This window comes from Danaus plexippus, chromosome 10, assembly GCF_018135715.1.
Source record: "Danaus plexippus chromosome 10, MEX_DaPlex, whole genome shotgun sequence".
Classification (NCBI taxonomy): domain Eukaryota; kingdom Metazoa; phylum Arthropoda; class Insecta; order Lepidoptera; family Nymphalidae; genus Danaus; species Danaus plexippus.
Genome location: NC_083543.1, coordinates 1,665,345 through 1,679,130, shown reverse-complemented (window position 1 = coordinate 1,679,130; position 13,786 = coordinate 1,665,345). Strand labels below are relative to the sequence as shown.

The 13,786-nt window shown below is 30.1% G+C and overlaps 2 protein-coding genes across 4 annotated transcripts; both read right to left on the bottom strand.

The window, feature by feature from the left end:
* Positions 1-1,042: 1,042 nt before the first annotated feature.
* Positions 1,043-5,440, bottom strand: LOC116767118 (uncharacterized). Its single transcript, XM_061521710.1, has 6 exons — positions 3,113-5,440; positions 2,959-3,037; positions 2,693-2,811; positions 2,053-2,160; positions 1,816-1,913; positions 1,043-1,296 (listed from the first exon to the last, which is right to left on the bottom strand). Exons 1-6 carry the CDS (start codon positions 3,182-3,184, stop codon positions 1,116-1,118), a joined length of 657 nt encoding a protein of 218 aa, XP_061377694.1. The 5' UTR covers positions 3,185-5,440; the 3' UTR covers positions 1,043-1,115.
* A 2,368-nt stretch (positions 5,441-7,808) lies between these two features.
* On the bottom strand, positions 7,809-13,397 carry LOC116766901 (protein spaetzle-like). 3 transcript variants are annotated; one of them, XM_032657044.2, is made up of 7 exons: positions 13,321-13,397; positions 13,161-13,230; positions 11,526-11,652; positions 10,581-10,732; positions 10,369-10,482; positions 9,533-9,633; positions 7,809-8,047 (listed from the first exon to the last, which is right to left on the bottom strand). In XM_032657044.2, exons 2-7 carry the CDS (start codon positions 13,197-13,199, stop codon positions 7,870-7,872), a joined length of 711 nt encoding a protein of 236 aa, XP_032512935.1. In that variant the 5' UTR covers positions 13,200-13,230; positions 13,321-13,397; the 3' UTR covers positions 7,809-7,869. The 3 variants fall into 3 exon arrangements, with proteins under 3 accessions (XP_032512935.1, XP_032512936.1, XP_032512937.1); XM_032657045.2 differs by having other exon boundaries at positions 13,317-13,366; XM_032657046.2 differs by having other exon boundaries at positions 11,577-11,652; positions 13,161-13,357.
* Positions 13,398-13,786: the final 389 nt, after the last annotated feature.

Sequence of the window (13,786 nt, the reverse complement as noted above, 5' to 3'; positions counted from 1 at the left end):
ATAAATACACGTTAATAATTATGAAGCGAAGTAATATTAAAAATATTTTAAATATTGTCAAAGCGAGACGTATTAGTAAATACACAAGACCATTTGAAGTTTGTTATCGTATAGTTTAATGTAAATAAGTTATTCATGTATGAACATGAAAAACCAATGCAGATTTGAATCTGACCTCTAAAGAGAGAGCGTGATGAGAAAACTCCCGATGTAAAGGTTATATTGAAATAGTTTTGTTTGATAACAAAAACATGCCAGAGAATAATTTCGTTACACACATTCCTGCTGATGTTGTAAAAAGTTTTACAGAAGAATTTAGATGATTTAGAAATTTTAGAGGTACTAAATTCGTCTGAAATTCTCATACCGATTAATCTATATTATATATAACTTCTTCATACCGAGTATATGTTAAATGAAACCTATCTCTAGAAAAATTGAGTTCTTTATTTTATTTATTTTTTTAACCTAAAGAAGACGTGGTAAATTTTATTGTATTTGAGCACTTAGTCTTGAAATTGACGTTTCAAATATATTTTTTTCTGATACGTTTTCATAGATTTTCTTTTACTTTAAACCGCTTTAACCCATACACATTTTATTTTATTAATTTACTCATTTCTGACCGATATGAGCCATTAAACTATTCTACATCCTTATCTATGCAAACCGTTTCATCGTGATTTTGGAATACTTAAAAATTTTCATAAAATTTTTATCTTTTTCTTGATACAAACAAGCGCTCTAAGTTTAAATATCAAAATATTTTAGCTATTTACCCTTAAAGTTATTCAAAAGTTCAAGGAAATAGAGTGAAAAATATAAAGAATATTATTATTCTTATAATGAAATAAAATATCCCATAGTTACAGTCTGAAATTATTCTAGATCTAAATAGTAAACAAGCTATGGGGAAACTATGATGTAAGCTTCTGTGGTATACGTATGACAAGATTACAACACTAATTTATCACACTTGTATGGTAATTCCCGTTCATTAAACAAATTTAAAAGTGGTCCCTGATAATGCAATAAAACAAAATTCCATGTAATTGATTATTTTAATAAAACGTGACTCTTATCAACAACTTTGTTCCCAAAACTAGCATTTACAATTAAATTCTAATCAAATTACAGGAACAACAACTCGGTACATCCACTAAAATATTAATAACTTTATTCATATCTTCATTTAAAGCTATCATTTTTCTTTGAATATATTTTTGAACGCATTTTCCGTAATAGTTCAATAAAACTATGGCTTTCGAACAGTTTGATGTGTTGTTAACATTTGACCTGTAAAAGTAATTATTATTACTGTTATAACAAACATTACTGTAAATTATCTTTTTCATTTGTTATTTTTTCATCAAACATTTATAAAAATATTTGGTAAGATAATAGTGAATAAATAAATTACGATGTAAAAAATCTTTCTGTCGTAGTAATAATTATCGTAAGATATCATGACAACATTTTTGGCAAATAATATATATGTAATGACTTACAAATAACCAGAAACCAACTTTTAGGTTTCGTAATCAAATTAAATAGGACAAAATGTATACGAGTGTGTATACATATAATTTTAACAATACCGTAACTGTGTGTAAAAACAAAAGTATCGCAAGATCTTATCATAGGTACCTACAAAACGAAAAAACGAAATCGCATATTATTTAACCCTTCCTATATATTCAACATACACAATAAGTGTCACTTGAAAAATATAATCTTTCATATAAGTGGCAAATATTATTCAAGTTATATGGGAGGGAAGCAGTTTAAAGTAATATTTAATGTCTTTAAAAATACCTGCACACTTCTCCAATAAAGGTTTGAGGATACGAAGTTGAAGATAAAATCAAATGCCACGCGTTGCTCTTACTACGTGCTGCTTGAGGAATGAACACCTAAAAATTATTTATTCAATCTAAAATTTTTAAATAACGGCAATTAATGACGAAACAAATAAACATTGACAACGGATCTAGTGACTCTATTTATCCTAGATTTTTAAGTGTCCGTCATAAAAATACTAGATTTACGTACCTTTTGCTTGGAATTACATAGCTGCTCGCTTTCCAATATTAAATCATCTCTGATTGGTATTTCTGATTGTTTCATATCTTTATTCAAGTCCAAAAAATTATCAAGTAGCTAAAATGTATATAAGATTACCTTTACTTAAAAGTTTTTAGCTAAAAAAAATGTATAAAAGCTTTAGCTAAAAAAAATGTATTAAACCTCCTATTGAAATTCATAATGATATTCGCTAATGCAAGCCACTTTCATAATGTTAAAATTTACATAATAATCGTACTCGTCCCTTTGTTTTAGTAATATTATTTTCTGATTTGATTACGGTAGGACTATGTATAATAATTACTGAACAAATTGCCTTATAGTGAATTTTTAAAGAATTTAGTGAACGTTATATAATAAATATAAATTATAATAATTAGTAATCAAAAAAATTGCGATATACTTAAGATTTTCGCAAGTACACGTTTTAATTATTCTGTGTTTTTCAGATCACAGTTGCTGTAATCTAAACGTCAGGAGAATCTTAAATAAACAATAAATACCCGTAGTATTTACAAAAAACAAAATTTCTTTTTAAATAAATTATAAATGCGAAATTCTTATTGTATAATAAACACATTTTGAAAAATATATAAAAATAGAATACCTTATGTAAAAGACTGTTTACAAATTCTTGAGGATAATCGGGTATGTGCTCACATATGTTAAAATCTTTGCAGAATTCTGGTATCACCAGTTTAAAATCATTGTTTGTATTATAATGCGCTGAAAAGTTTCATGATAGATATTATAATAATACAAATAGAAATATAAAAATGATCTAGAATAAAAGTGTTTTAAAGAATGTGTTAATGATATTGGAATTTTAGTAATAATTCATTTTTTATGAAGAACATGCAAAGTGACCTCTACCCTTTGAGTCGTACTTCCACGAATCTGTCCAGATATCTTCAGACGGTAAACTTTTGTGGAATTGCTGGCAAAGTGCGAGCTGTGAGCATATATAGATTTATATATTGTAACACAAATTAAACTAATATTAACCATGTGTTTAAATAAAACATACAATACATTGGCATTGTATTTTCATGTGTGGTATTGGATCTGTAAACAATATCACTACAACTAGGTTATCCATAAGTAGTATTCCTGTCTTTTATAAGATGTTTTAAAGTTCTTAATCTTAGGTGAATAATGGGTTTTTCGATATTTTACGAGCAATTTACTTAGTAGTCGACGAAACCGCATGTGTTGTTCTTAATTTGTGTGTATACTTGATTCGTCTATAAATTATTATAAGTTTCTGTATACATACATATATAATTACATATATGGGGTCGCGGGGTACGTAAGAACTTTTTATTTTATTTTTATTTCTTACTTCAAATATCTCCGCAATTTTTTTTATTATAACTCTACTTTCAAGATGTCTTTTATCGCTGGCTGTATGGATTCCTTTTTCATTCCTACATAACTAGCCCCTTGAAATCAATCTGAAATTCCCAGATTCATTTTTAAGTGAAACTTGCAAAAGAAAATAATTTTAAGCTCTGTGCTTATGTAGGAATAGCCAAGTGAAATGAATTTATACATTAGCGTTCTAGGAGGTAGAAATTCTCAATCTTCTTCTGTCACTTATATTGGTTATCTATTGACATGATCACACACCTTACCAATTAACGTAACCAAGTGACCACAGTCAAGAGCGGCGTAGGGCGTGGTGAGACGAGAGTCACAGCGGGCGGGGTGATTTGCGGTGGTGTATCACAGCTAGAACGCGCTTTAGAAACAAAATTATTTGTTTTGGTCCCGCGATGCCTGAATATATCCACCGATGCCGCCGCGCGCGCCGCTCTGGGCTGTGGCCGCCTCGATACTCGCTAGTACATTTGTTCCACTCGCACACCGCGCAGCCCGTCGTCGCCGCGTGCGGTGCGTATATATCCGCGCAGCAGGTCTCGCCGCTGTCCGAGACGCCGGTAGCTGTGGCATACTTCATAGGTTGTCTACCATTTGTTGTTGCCGCTCACCGCTTACCGCGTAGCAAACCACGCCGCAATCCACGCCGCTCGTGGCTATGGCCACACCGTAAGGGGCCCGTATCTAACGCGCGTTAAATGCTCGCCTCAACCGTCCAAGCTCCTCTCCCGACCTAACCAAATTTGAAAAAAGCCTTCTAGGGCTACTTTCGAAGTACATTACAAAAACGAATTGATGTTGGTTCTGGACACGCCCAAGTTTTTTAGTAGATTGTAGAGAGATATAACTGTTATACCTCTCGCTCCCACTTCTACTGCAAACAAATGTAAAACAACCTATTCCTAGCGCGTTCGTTATTGAGTTCGTAATACTTTTTAACCTTGATGGCATGGCCTTTGGGGATTTTGACTGCAAAGAAAACGTTAGCTCTATTAACACAACGCGGTTTATATTCACGAATACATAAATATATCTGATCTCTAGGTCATCGCAGGAATATCTCTAGGTCGTCGCAGGAACGTCATCCTCTGGGATTTTGTATAGTCTCTCATATGTATACATTATAACAGTCCAATCTAGAGTTGATTTAATGATAGAGTAAGGCTTGACGTTTAATTTTATAGCCCTTTTTTCATAAACCCTATTGATCGATGATTTGTGATTATTTCCCTTTTGCTCTGTTTACCGAAAGATTCACTCACTTCAGATCAGATTTACTTCACGTATGATTTCCAGAACTCTATCGTAACGACGCGAGTATTGACCGCTATCCAGGAGTACCCTATATCCCACCAGCAAATGCTTAACAGTTTCAATTGCCTTCCCACAGATATAACAAGTTTTTTCGGTACCTTTACCCCATCTCACTAAATTACTCTTATCTTCATCATTTGCAATGAGTCATCAATGAAATAAAATTTTAGTAGTGCTCGTGACCAATCATGAGTTAAGGTGCGCCATTTTAGTGCTAATAGGATGCAAAAATCTCTTAATTCTCAAATACGCTTTCGATTTATTATAATATTTAAACATTTAAAGGGACTCACTAAAAAATGGTAAACTAAAGTTAACTTGGTTACGTAACTTGCCAAAGACCACGTTGTACACAATAACTTCTGCAACTTTCTCGTAGGAAGGGCATGCACTAAAGGAGCAAATACGCTTAAGGATGCTTAACCAGAACGGTAATTCATACAGCAAAATCTACTTAATGTTTTTCAATTTAACTAGACACTGATTATTTTAAATTTCCAGTTGTGTTTGTATGAAGTCACGTTATACGGACGATAAATATTAGGGCTGAATGATTTAAATATATATATTTACTACTAATTAGTTAATCTCTGAACGAAATGCTTAAATTCCAGGGAACAAAGTCGGGGACAGATGCTACTATATAATAAATCACTTAAACTTACCGAACTAATTACAATAATATACAAAATACATTTATACATTTTAATCAAATGTGACTAATGTTACAGGAGAAAAAATAATGAAGTCGTTATATGTAATCATTATACGAATTTCGTTATCGATTCTAATAAATTATAATTTTTAGTGCTTTAAATACCAACATATGTACCAATATTATATTTACGTATGTATTTAGACATATTAATTTGGAAATAAAAATATTAATGGGGTAACTTACACAGATATAGTTCCTGGATAATAATTAAAGTGCATCCGTTTATTTTATTTATGAAGATAAATTCGGTTTGCTTTTGTGTGCTAGCAAATGATCACGATTAAAAAAAATTACTATAATATAATAATGTTTTTTTTTTTAACGGGAAATATATAAAAACAACCTTTTTAATACTATTTATAAAAATGTAATGGGTACAATAAGGAAAATGCATTGTTTTAAATTTAATTAAATTTGATACAACTTATTTGAAATTGGCACATATTACGTTAATTATATTAACTAATTACTTGCCAGTGATAAACCACCTCAACCTTTGTGTTGAATATATTGGAAGCACTTTAATATATATGTGAATACATATACTATAATTTATAGAGGATATTGGGAAAAATATTCATATATGTAATAAAAAAATATAATACATTATGTATAGGTAATATAATAAAGCTTTTATTTCACTAAAATATTATATACGTAAATAGCTACAAACTTTTGATATTCGCAAAATTGTAATGTACATAAAGAATCCCTTTAGACATCTCTTATGCACTACCTTTGCACACAATTCACATATGACAAACAGTTATTTAAACTCTGTTACCCACTAATCTAGGTGACATACAATTTAATTAAAATAGTTACAATAAAGAGAAAATACATCACACTTACAAGCTTATACATTTTTAGCAAACAAAGGAAGGTCTATAACAATAAAAAAATGATGGTAAAAATTATTATAATTAAATAGTCGAAATCTTCAGAGAACCACTTATGTAATGTTTTATTTCTTTAATTTATTCTTTTTTAGTCCAATACGGTCTATTCTGAGTTAAAATAAGTTGGATAAATGTTTTGCTTAAAAGAAATATTTTTGATTTACTTTGACTTACTCTGAAATAAATTAAGTAATCTAAAATCTATCACGATGTGAATTAAGGAAAAAATAAATAAAATGAGGTATTAAAAGAAAGTTTTGCAAACGTTTAAGTGAATGTAGGGTAAAGTAAATTCTTCTACTTACTTCAATTACTTGAGCCGTCTAAGACAAATGGCAGTCCATCAATAAACCTAAAATTTTTACTCTATCTTGGAATGACATTGTAACCCAAAGGTAATACTATACAGGGCGAAGTGTAAAATCTTATTTGAATGTAAATTTTCCCTACTTACAATTATAATAGCTTGAGATTTATTTGAATTGACTAGTAGACCGAAATCATTGGCATATTTTTGTATGGAATTAAGCTACTCTGCTGCAATAACTTTAGATGGTGGGGCAGAACTGTAGAGTTGTAAATCATCTGCATAGAGATGGTAGGGAAAATAAAACAATTTGGAGATATTATCAATGAATATAGAAAAAAGTAAGGGAGACAGAACGTCGCCTTGTGGTAACCTTGCAGATGTGTCCATTCAACCGGAGGGGCTCTAGTCGAATTTCACCATCTGCCCACGACCGACGAGGTAAGAAAACATTTAATAACAATTAGAGATATCGAGAGAGAGAAAGAGAGGAGAGAATTCCTAGTAAAATGACAAAGTCAACCTAGTTAAATGCATTACTGAAATCTAGGAGAACTAATGCGGGATTGCGTCTAATGGTAGACATTCTATTACTTAGGAATAATAATAATGAGGTCATGATGTGGAAAAGGCCATGTCATGACACATGATAAAAGAGATAGAATTTTTAAGTTGAGCAACAATTATGAGATCAAGAAGAGAAGAAGACCCAGCATTTGGAGAAAGGTGAGCTGCAGACCAAAAGAAGACTTGAAAGATTAAAAGATGAAATCAAGGATTTTAATTTTTGGGTCTGTATTTATTTTTGATAAGGCAGGTCTTCAGGTCTCCCATAAATATTCGGTATATAACATATAAAAATTCATTCTTAGTTCGAATTATCTCCATTGATTTTTTTTTGTTTTAAATTAAACAAAATGGAAACATATACATTTTTGAAGTTGTCTTAAGAATTAAGCCTTTGTAAAAACGTAGAATTTGAATTCAAAGATTCCCCAAAGAAATATAAATTAGGTGTATTCTATAAGGACTAAAAATACAAGCAAATGAATTGAAATCATTTTTCTTACTAAGCCTATAGATCGCAACAAAAAAATGCATGGAATTTAAATCAAACATTTTTATATTTTTTATTATATTATTAATATATACACTTCATTCAGGGACTAGTTGGCGACGTTCCTCACAAGACATGAACAGCAACTGGGAACTTGAAAAGGTCCTTCAACAATTTCTTTATTTTCATTAACTCCTACCATATTTCTATAAACATATTTCTGTACACAGCGTGCCTCGTATCCATTTTGGAAATAAGCCACAGATGAACAGGCTAAGTCCGGTGACCTGAAATAATAAATAATTATTTGTAATTTTTTACTTTAATCATATATTACAAATTATTAAAAAGTTTGACAAATCTTAGCGGCTTTTAGTTTTAGATGAAATTAAATCTTCGTAAGTTTAAAACATACATATAATAAATAATTTGTGTAAGTCACAATTTTCAAAAAATATTATACCATAAAAAACCTAACTAATTCACAAGGAATCTGGTAATATTAACACACCAAACATATTGTCATTTATTTAACTCAAACATAAAGTTAAACCTTTTTTATACATAAATTGCCTTACTTAATACTGTAACTATTTTAAACTTAAAACTTTTAGTTCAGTGAAATTATTGTACTCTATAGAAAATGTGAAAAGATTTTCGTTATTATTATTTTTGTACTTTAATTAAAATATCGTTTCTCTGGCTTTACAATGGTTATATCAAATTTATACTTTTGCTAAATATTAATTTCATGTATTATAAATGAATAGAGAAAAATATATTACAATCGAACGAAATAAAACATATTTCAATCTATCATCAACAGCAAATTCTTAAATATGGTAGTAGTTTTTTTTCATTTATTTTATTCTAAGTTAAAGTTTTATGTTAATTTACTGTCACAGATCAAATTAATCTTCAATCGATTTTGAAGTACAAATTTGTTCACATAAAGTGTAACATGTCTGCTATTTAAACATTTGCTCATTTCCTTGTTCGCTGACTCATGGAGCCATAAAATTAACAACTATATTTTTATTATTACGTGGTATTTGTACTTATGTTTTTCTTTTAATATAATTTCAATTTATTATGATCACTCTGTTATCAAATGCAATCATAGAAACAGGACGAATAACTTGAATCGAACATTATTGTCAGAATGACACTTTATTTCTGAATCATTCAGTATTTCTCAAAGGTTGCAGAGCCATCTTAGTCAGATAGTTTAGTTCTGTTCATGACCGTAACTTTCCTTAATAGAGACGTAGACAAACGTTTGTTTAAATTGCAAACATTAATGGGTTGACGCAATATAACAGAGATTAAGCTTCATTCTTGTTGTACGTGTCCAATTCAATCTTATTCAGTCATACTGATTATAAACCGTATACTAGTAAGATATAAGTAAGACCATGTAATATTTATCATACATTTCTACTACATGAAAGGTGACATTTGTATAAATGAAACTAATATTTTTCGGATTACTACGCGTATTTTATTATTTTAAAAACTATATACTCTCGATGTTTAGGTTACTTTGTACTTTGTACTCTCGTCTACTCGTGATCATGCTTACTGCAAAGTAAACGAAACGTCGGGAGTATGTAGTTTTTAAAATAATAAAATACGCGTAGTAATCCGAAAAATATAGGTTCATTTAAATGAATATTCGATAAAGTCTTAGATGACCTTTATATAACAAAATTATAAATATGTAACTAAATACAGACGTATAAATATTTTATGTCGTGACATATGTAGTTTACCTGCATATCTCTACACGAAATTTCTGTATTGGGTTATCCTTCACATTCAAAATGTAGTGCCATTTTTTGTTTGAGTCCAACGCTGCTTGCGGTGAAAATGTCTGAAGCGTAAACATGAAATAAGTTAACATTTGACAAATAATTAAAATAAACAATTTGTTGAAACAAAATCAAAATATGGCGAAAATCAAATACAGGCTAAGGTTTGTAATCCCTGAAGTAATGATGCAAAATATATAAAAAGATTATTCAGCTAGAATTAGTAGCTAAGAGCATTTATAATGTTCCACAGACTATAACCTTCCATAACAGTGAAAGATTTTTAAGGAACGCTCTTCATAAACTTTTTTCGGTACTTATTTATTTAGAAGATGCAGTTTTGTTTTATATCAAAATACTTAGAACTTATTTCAATGCTACTTTTCATAACATGAACTTCCATCGTCTTTTGAGTGATAGATTTAGTATCACACATTTTATAATTTCAGTTTAACTTCTTGTCAAAACTGAAATCCTATACTGATAACTAATATTTCCTGTGCCGAAAAACAAGGTGTGAAGATTACGAAAGAACTTTACAAGGTATTTTATTAATGGTGAACAAAGTTGTATAATTATAAGTGCAATGGAGAGAATGCCACAATATCAATTGATTTAAGAAGTCTTTAACAACATTTTACTTATTGTGAGAGAGTCAGAAGCCCTTCAAATGCAGGATCTGGGTGTGACTGCTCTAAGTATTTATGTTTTTTTTATTTCTTCAGATAATGCACTAGTTTTACGGGTTTTGTACCATTTATATTGCTTATAAAAAGGAGAAGGAATCTTATTATTACCTTTTCATAGGAGTCACATAGAGGCATAGTTTCATCTTCAGGACTGATTCTTTGCGCTATGGTCGGTATTTCAAGTACGTCCATGTTAAATGTGGTCCTATTCGCCCTTTTTAGCTAAAATTACAAAAATAAGAATATTTTGGAAAATATATCTATTTTATTACTTATATTTTCATTGAAATAAAATTAAACTCTTCTGTTTTAAAACTCACCTGGCTTATTAATTGAGAAACTAATTCATCGGGGTAATTCGGTACATCATCACAGATACCAATTTTGCGGCAGTCTTCAGGAATAACTAGCTTCATGGCGTTTCTTTTAACTATGTCGGGTATTTGGCCTGGAAATACCACTTCTCCTGACTCTGTAAAAGATAAGCATTTCGTTTGTTTATTGGTTCGAGTCAAACTGTTACTTCAATGTTGATGTAGATACATTTGTCCTTTTTGGTATATTATCCTTTTCATTGCAGGCTATCGAATATCGTAACTTTACTAAGACTTCGCATACATCATAGCAATGAGGGAAAGGTTGCAATATGCGCAGGGGAAAATACGCCATGGGATTTTTCAAAACACATACTTGTCTATTGTTGAACATTACTTTATAAGTAATGTAATAGACTGTTACCAATTTTCCCCTAGGTTCTGATCTGTTTCCTATAATTTGCAAAAACTCAGGAGAGATGTACCTATATTAGAGACTCCAAAATACATTACACCTTTACAACAATAATGAAGTAACAAAAACTTTTCACAAATTCAGAAAAATTGTTTTGATAAGATCTGTTGAAGAGACAGTTAATTTGGCTTTTTTTTTGTACATTGTGGGGAATCAACCATAATAGTTCTAAATGTGACACACAAGGCAAATTTTACTTATTCATAGTCCTTAACATACTCTAGATAAATTCACTCACTAATTAACAGCAATGGACCAAAGTCATGAAGGAGAAACTAGCAAAATTATAAAAAATAGGAGACCGAATATCAAACGTGCAAAACTTTTATATAGAAGACATATATTGATGTATCTTTATTGGGCAAGCAAAGGCAAATAAACCGTTTCGTTGAACATCAGTCTAGTCGTGTTATTAATTATGTGAAGCAATAAATATATTTATCTTGAAATGCCGCGTACGAAACACAAATACTAACCACGTCTATAAACATAAGGTGTCACAAATCTATTCAGGATTTTGTACGAACCATTCGTATTTTGATTCGCTCGGTCTCCAGCCCTCAGCGAGCGTCCCATTAGCTCAGCCCCTTGAGCAATCTGCAACTGATGGTAAAGATAATTAATTAACAATTGCCTTTACGATCAAACACATAATTATATATAGATAATAAAAACCAACATCCTTTCCAGTTTTATACATTTGAAGGTTTTCGATTCTGACAAAATTGTTTGCTTTTTTCGCAATTTTAATTTTGAAATACTCAATAACAATTGCCTAACAAAGTAGAAATATTAATATTACGAGACAAGTTCATTTATAGTAAGTTTGATCCGCCTATTTTAATCTTATGACTACAAATACATGTTTTGCAAATGAATTATAACATGTTCTGCTAATTAGTCTATTAGCGAAACAAATCTATATTTAACTTCATAACTAGACGTATTTAAAGCCAACTTATTAAATATTTGAAATATATATATATTGCTAGTATCTAAAAACCAGAGTTTGTGTTTACTTTGAATATTTGTCGTGTACTTTATGAGTGTTAAAATTATTAGCAAATAAATTTTTCCGTTAACCATGTAACCGTAACCAAGTAATTTCTAAGGTTGCGCGCAGAAGATCGGCTTCTATACATTATTTCTAGGTATACTTATTTAAACAGATTTATCTGAACTGCTATTATAACTTCAATTATAATTAATCGCTTAAAATTAAAAGCATAAAAATTTTTAGTTACTAATAATGGGAGAAAACAAAAATGTATAATATAAAATAAAGTGAAATAAAGTGTTTTCTGTATAACCCTATTATAATTCTATCTCATCTGGATAGACCTCGTTAAATAATGTAAAGTTTTTGAAAAAAAAAACATGAGAAAACAGGTTTTTATGAACCATATTTTAATAAAAAAAATCATAGGTGTAATAATATACTTAGTCTAAGTTGGTATCGTCACGCTCCATACGGAGCGATAACAGTTTCATTCATAAATCTTCACACAATATAGAAGTAAAGCAAGGCATTTAATGAGAAAATGGCAACGCTTCGTATGTTATATGATGATGTAAACATATACTAAGCACACACATAATAATTTATTTTGCTACTGACATTTTTTGTAGTACTTTATTTGCCTCATCTGTAAGATATAAATCGAGAAAAAACAATGTTTACAATCATATCACTAATAGCGTTAATGAATCATTGACCAATAATACCTTGCGAGCACGCTCGAATCACACGTAACTCTATAGAGGAAAGTGTTCCGTCACTTTTACTTTCGTATCAAAGAAACCAGTTAATTAATAATGAATATTGATTACACACATTTCTTTATATCGTTGATTAAACACATCTCTTTATTCATTAACAACATATTTTATTTGTCGGCGTTGTATTCAATAACCAAGTGGCTATTTATACAAAGGTACGTATACGAAATGATAAGTGACTTTCCCATCATATGACAACCAAACATATACACTTAAGGAAGTTATTGTGCTATATATGGATTTCCGTCGCTAAACCTTGAACGTGTATTTTAACTCGCAGTTACGTTAAAAAAAAATACCATTATTATCTAGCTATAAATTATAATACATACCAATGTAATCAGGAAAATGCACTTATGAATCCGTGCCATTACTGTTGTTGTTCATGCATATTAGATTGACCTGCAAATATTTTTTTATAACTCAAACCACTCTTCTGAGATTCTCTTTTTAAAAACACATCACTAAGCAATATAATAAGTTCGGACCTACATGCACTTGCCTCGACGTCTGAATGACAACTGAGAATTGAAATGACCGTTGACCGGCAAGACGTTATATGTACGCTAGTAAACCAGCAACTATAATAATTAATTTTTCACAGCTTTGGTCAATATAATCATTTTAGTGTCATATTTGATATGGTTTAAAATGAGTTTTAAAAAAGGAACAAATTTTTATCGATTTTACACTCACGTCACATGTATTTTTTTTTTTTATGAAAGCGTGCTTCTAATTTTGATTATAGTAATATTAAATGATTCTTACGGAATACACATCAATTATTTAATAACTCGCAATGAACTCCACCAACATCAAAGTTACTTAAAACTTGTGCTCTATCGAACAGTATAATGTTGTTAAATAAATTCTATTTGCAAAATGCATGCCAAATTAAATATGTGATCCCAAGTTCATTGAAATTGTTACATTTCCCCTGATTATTAAGAATATTAAG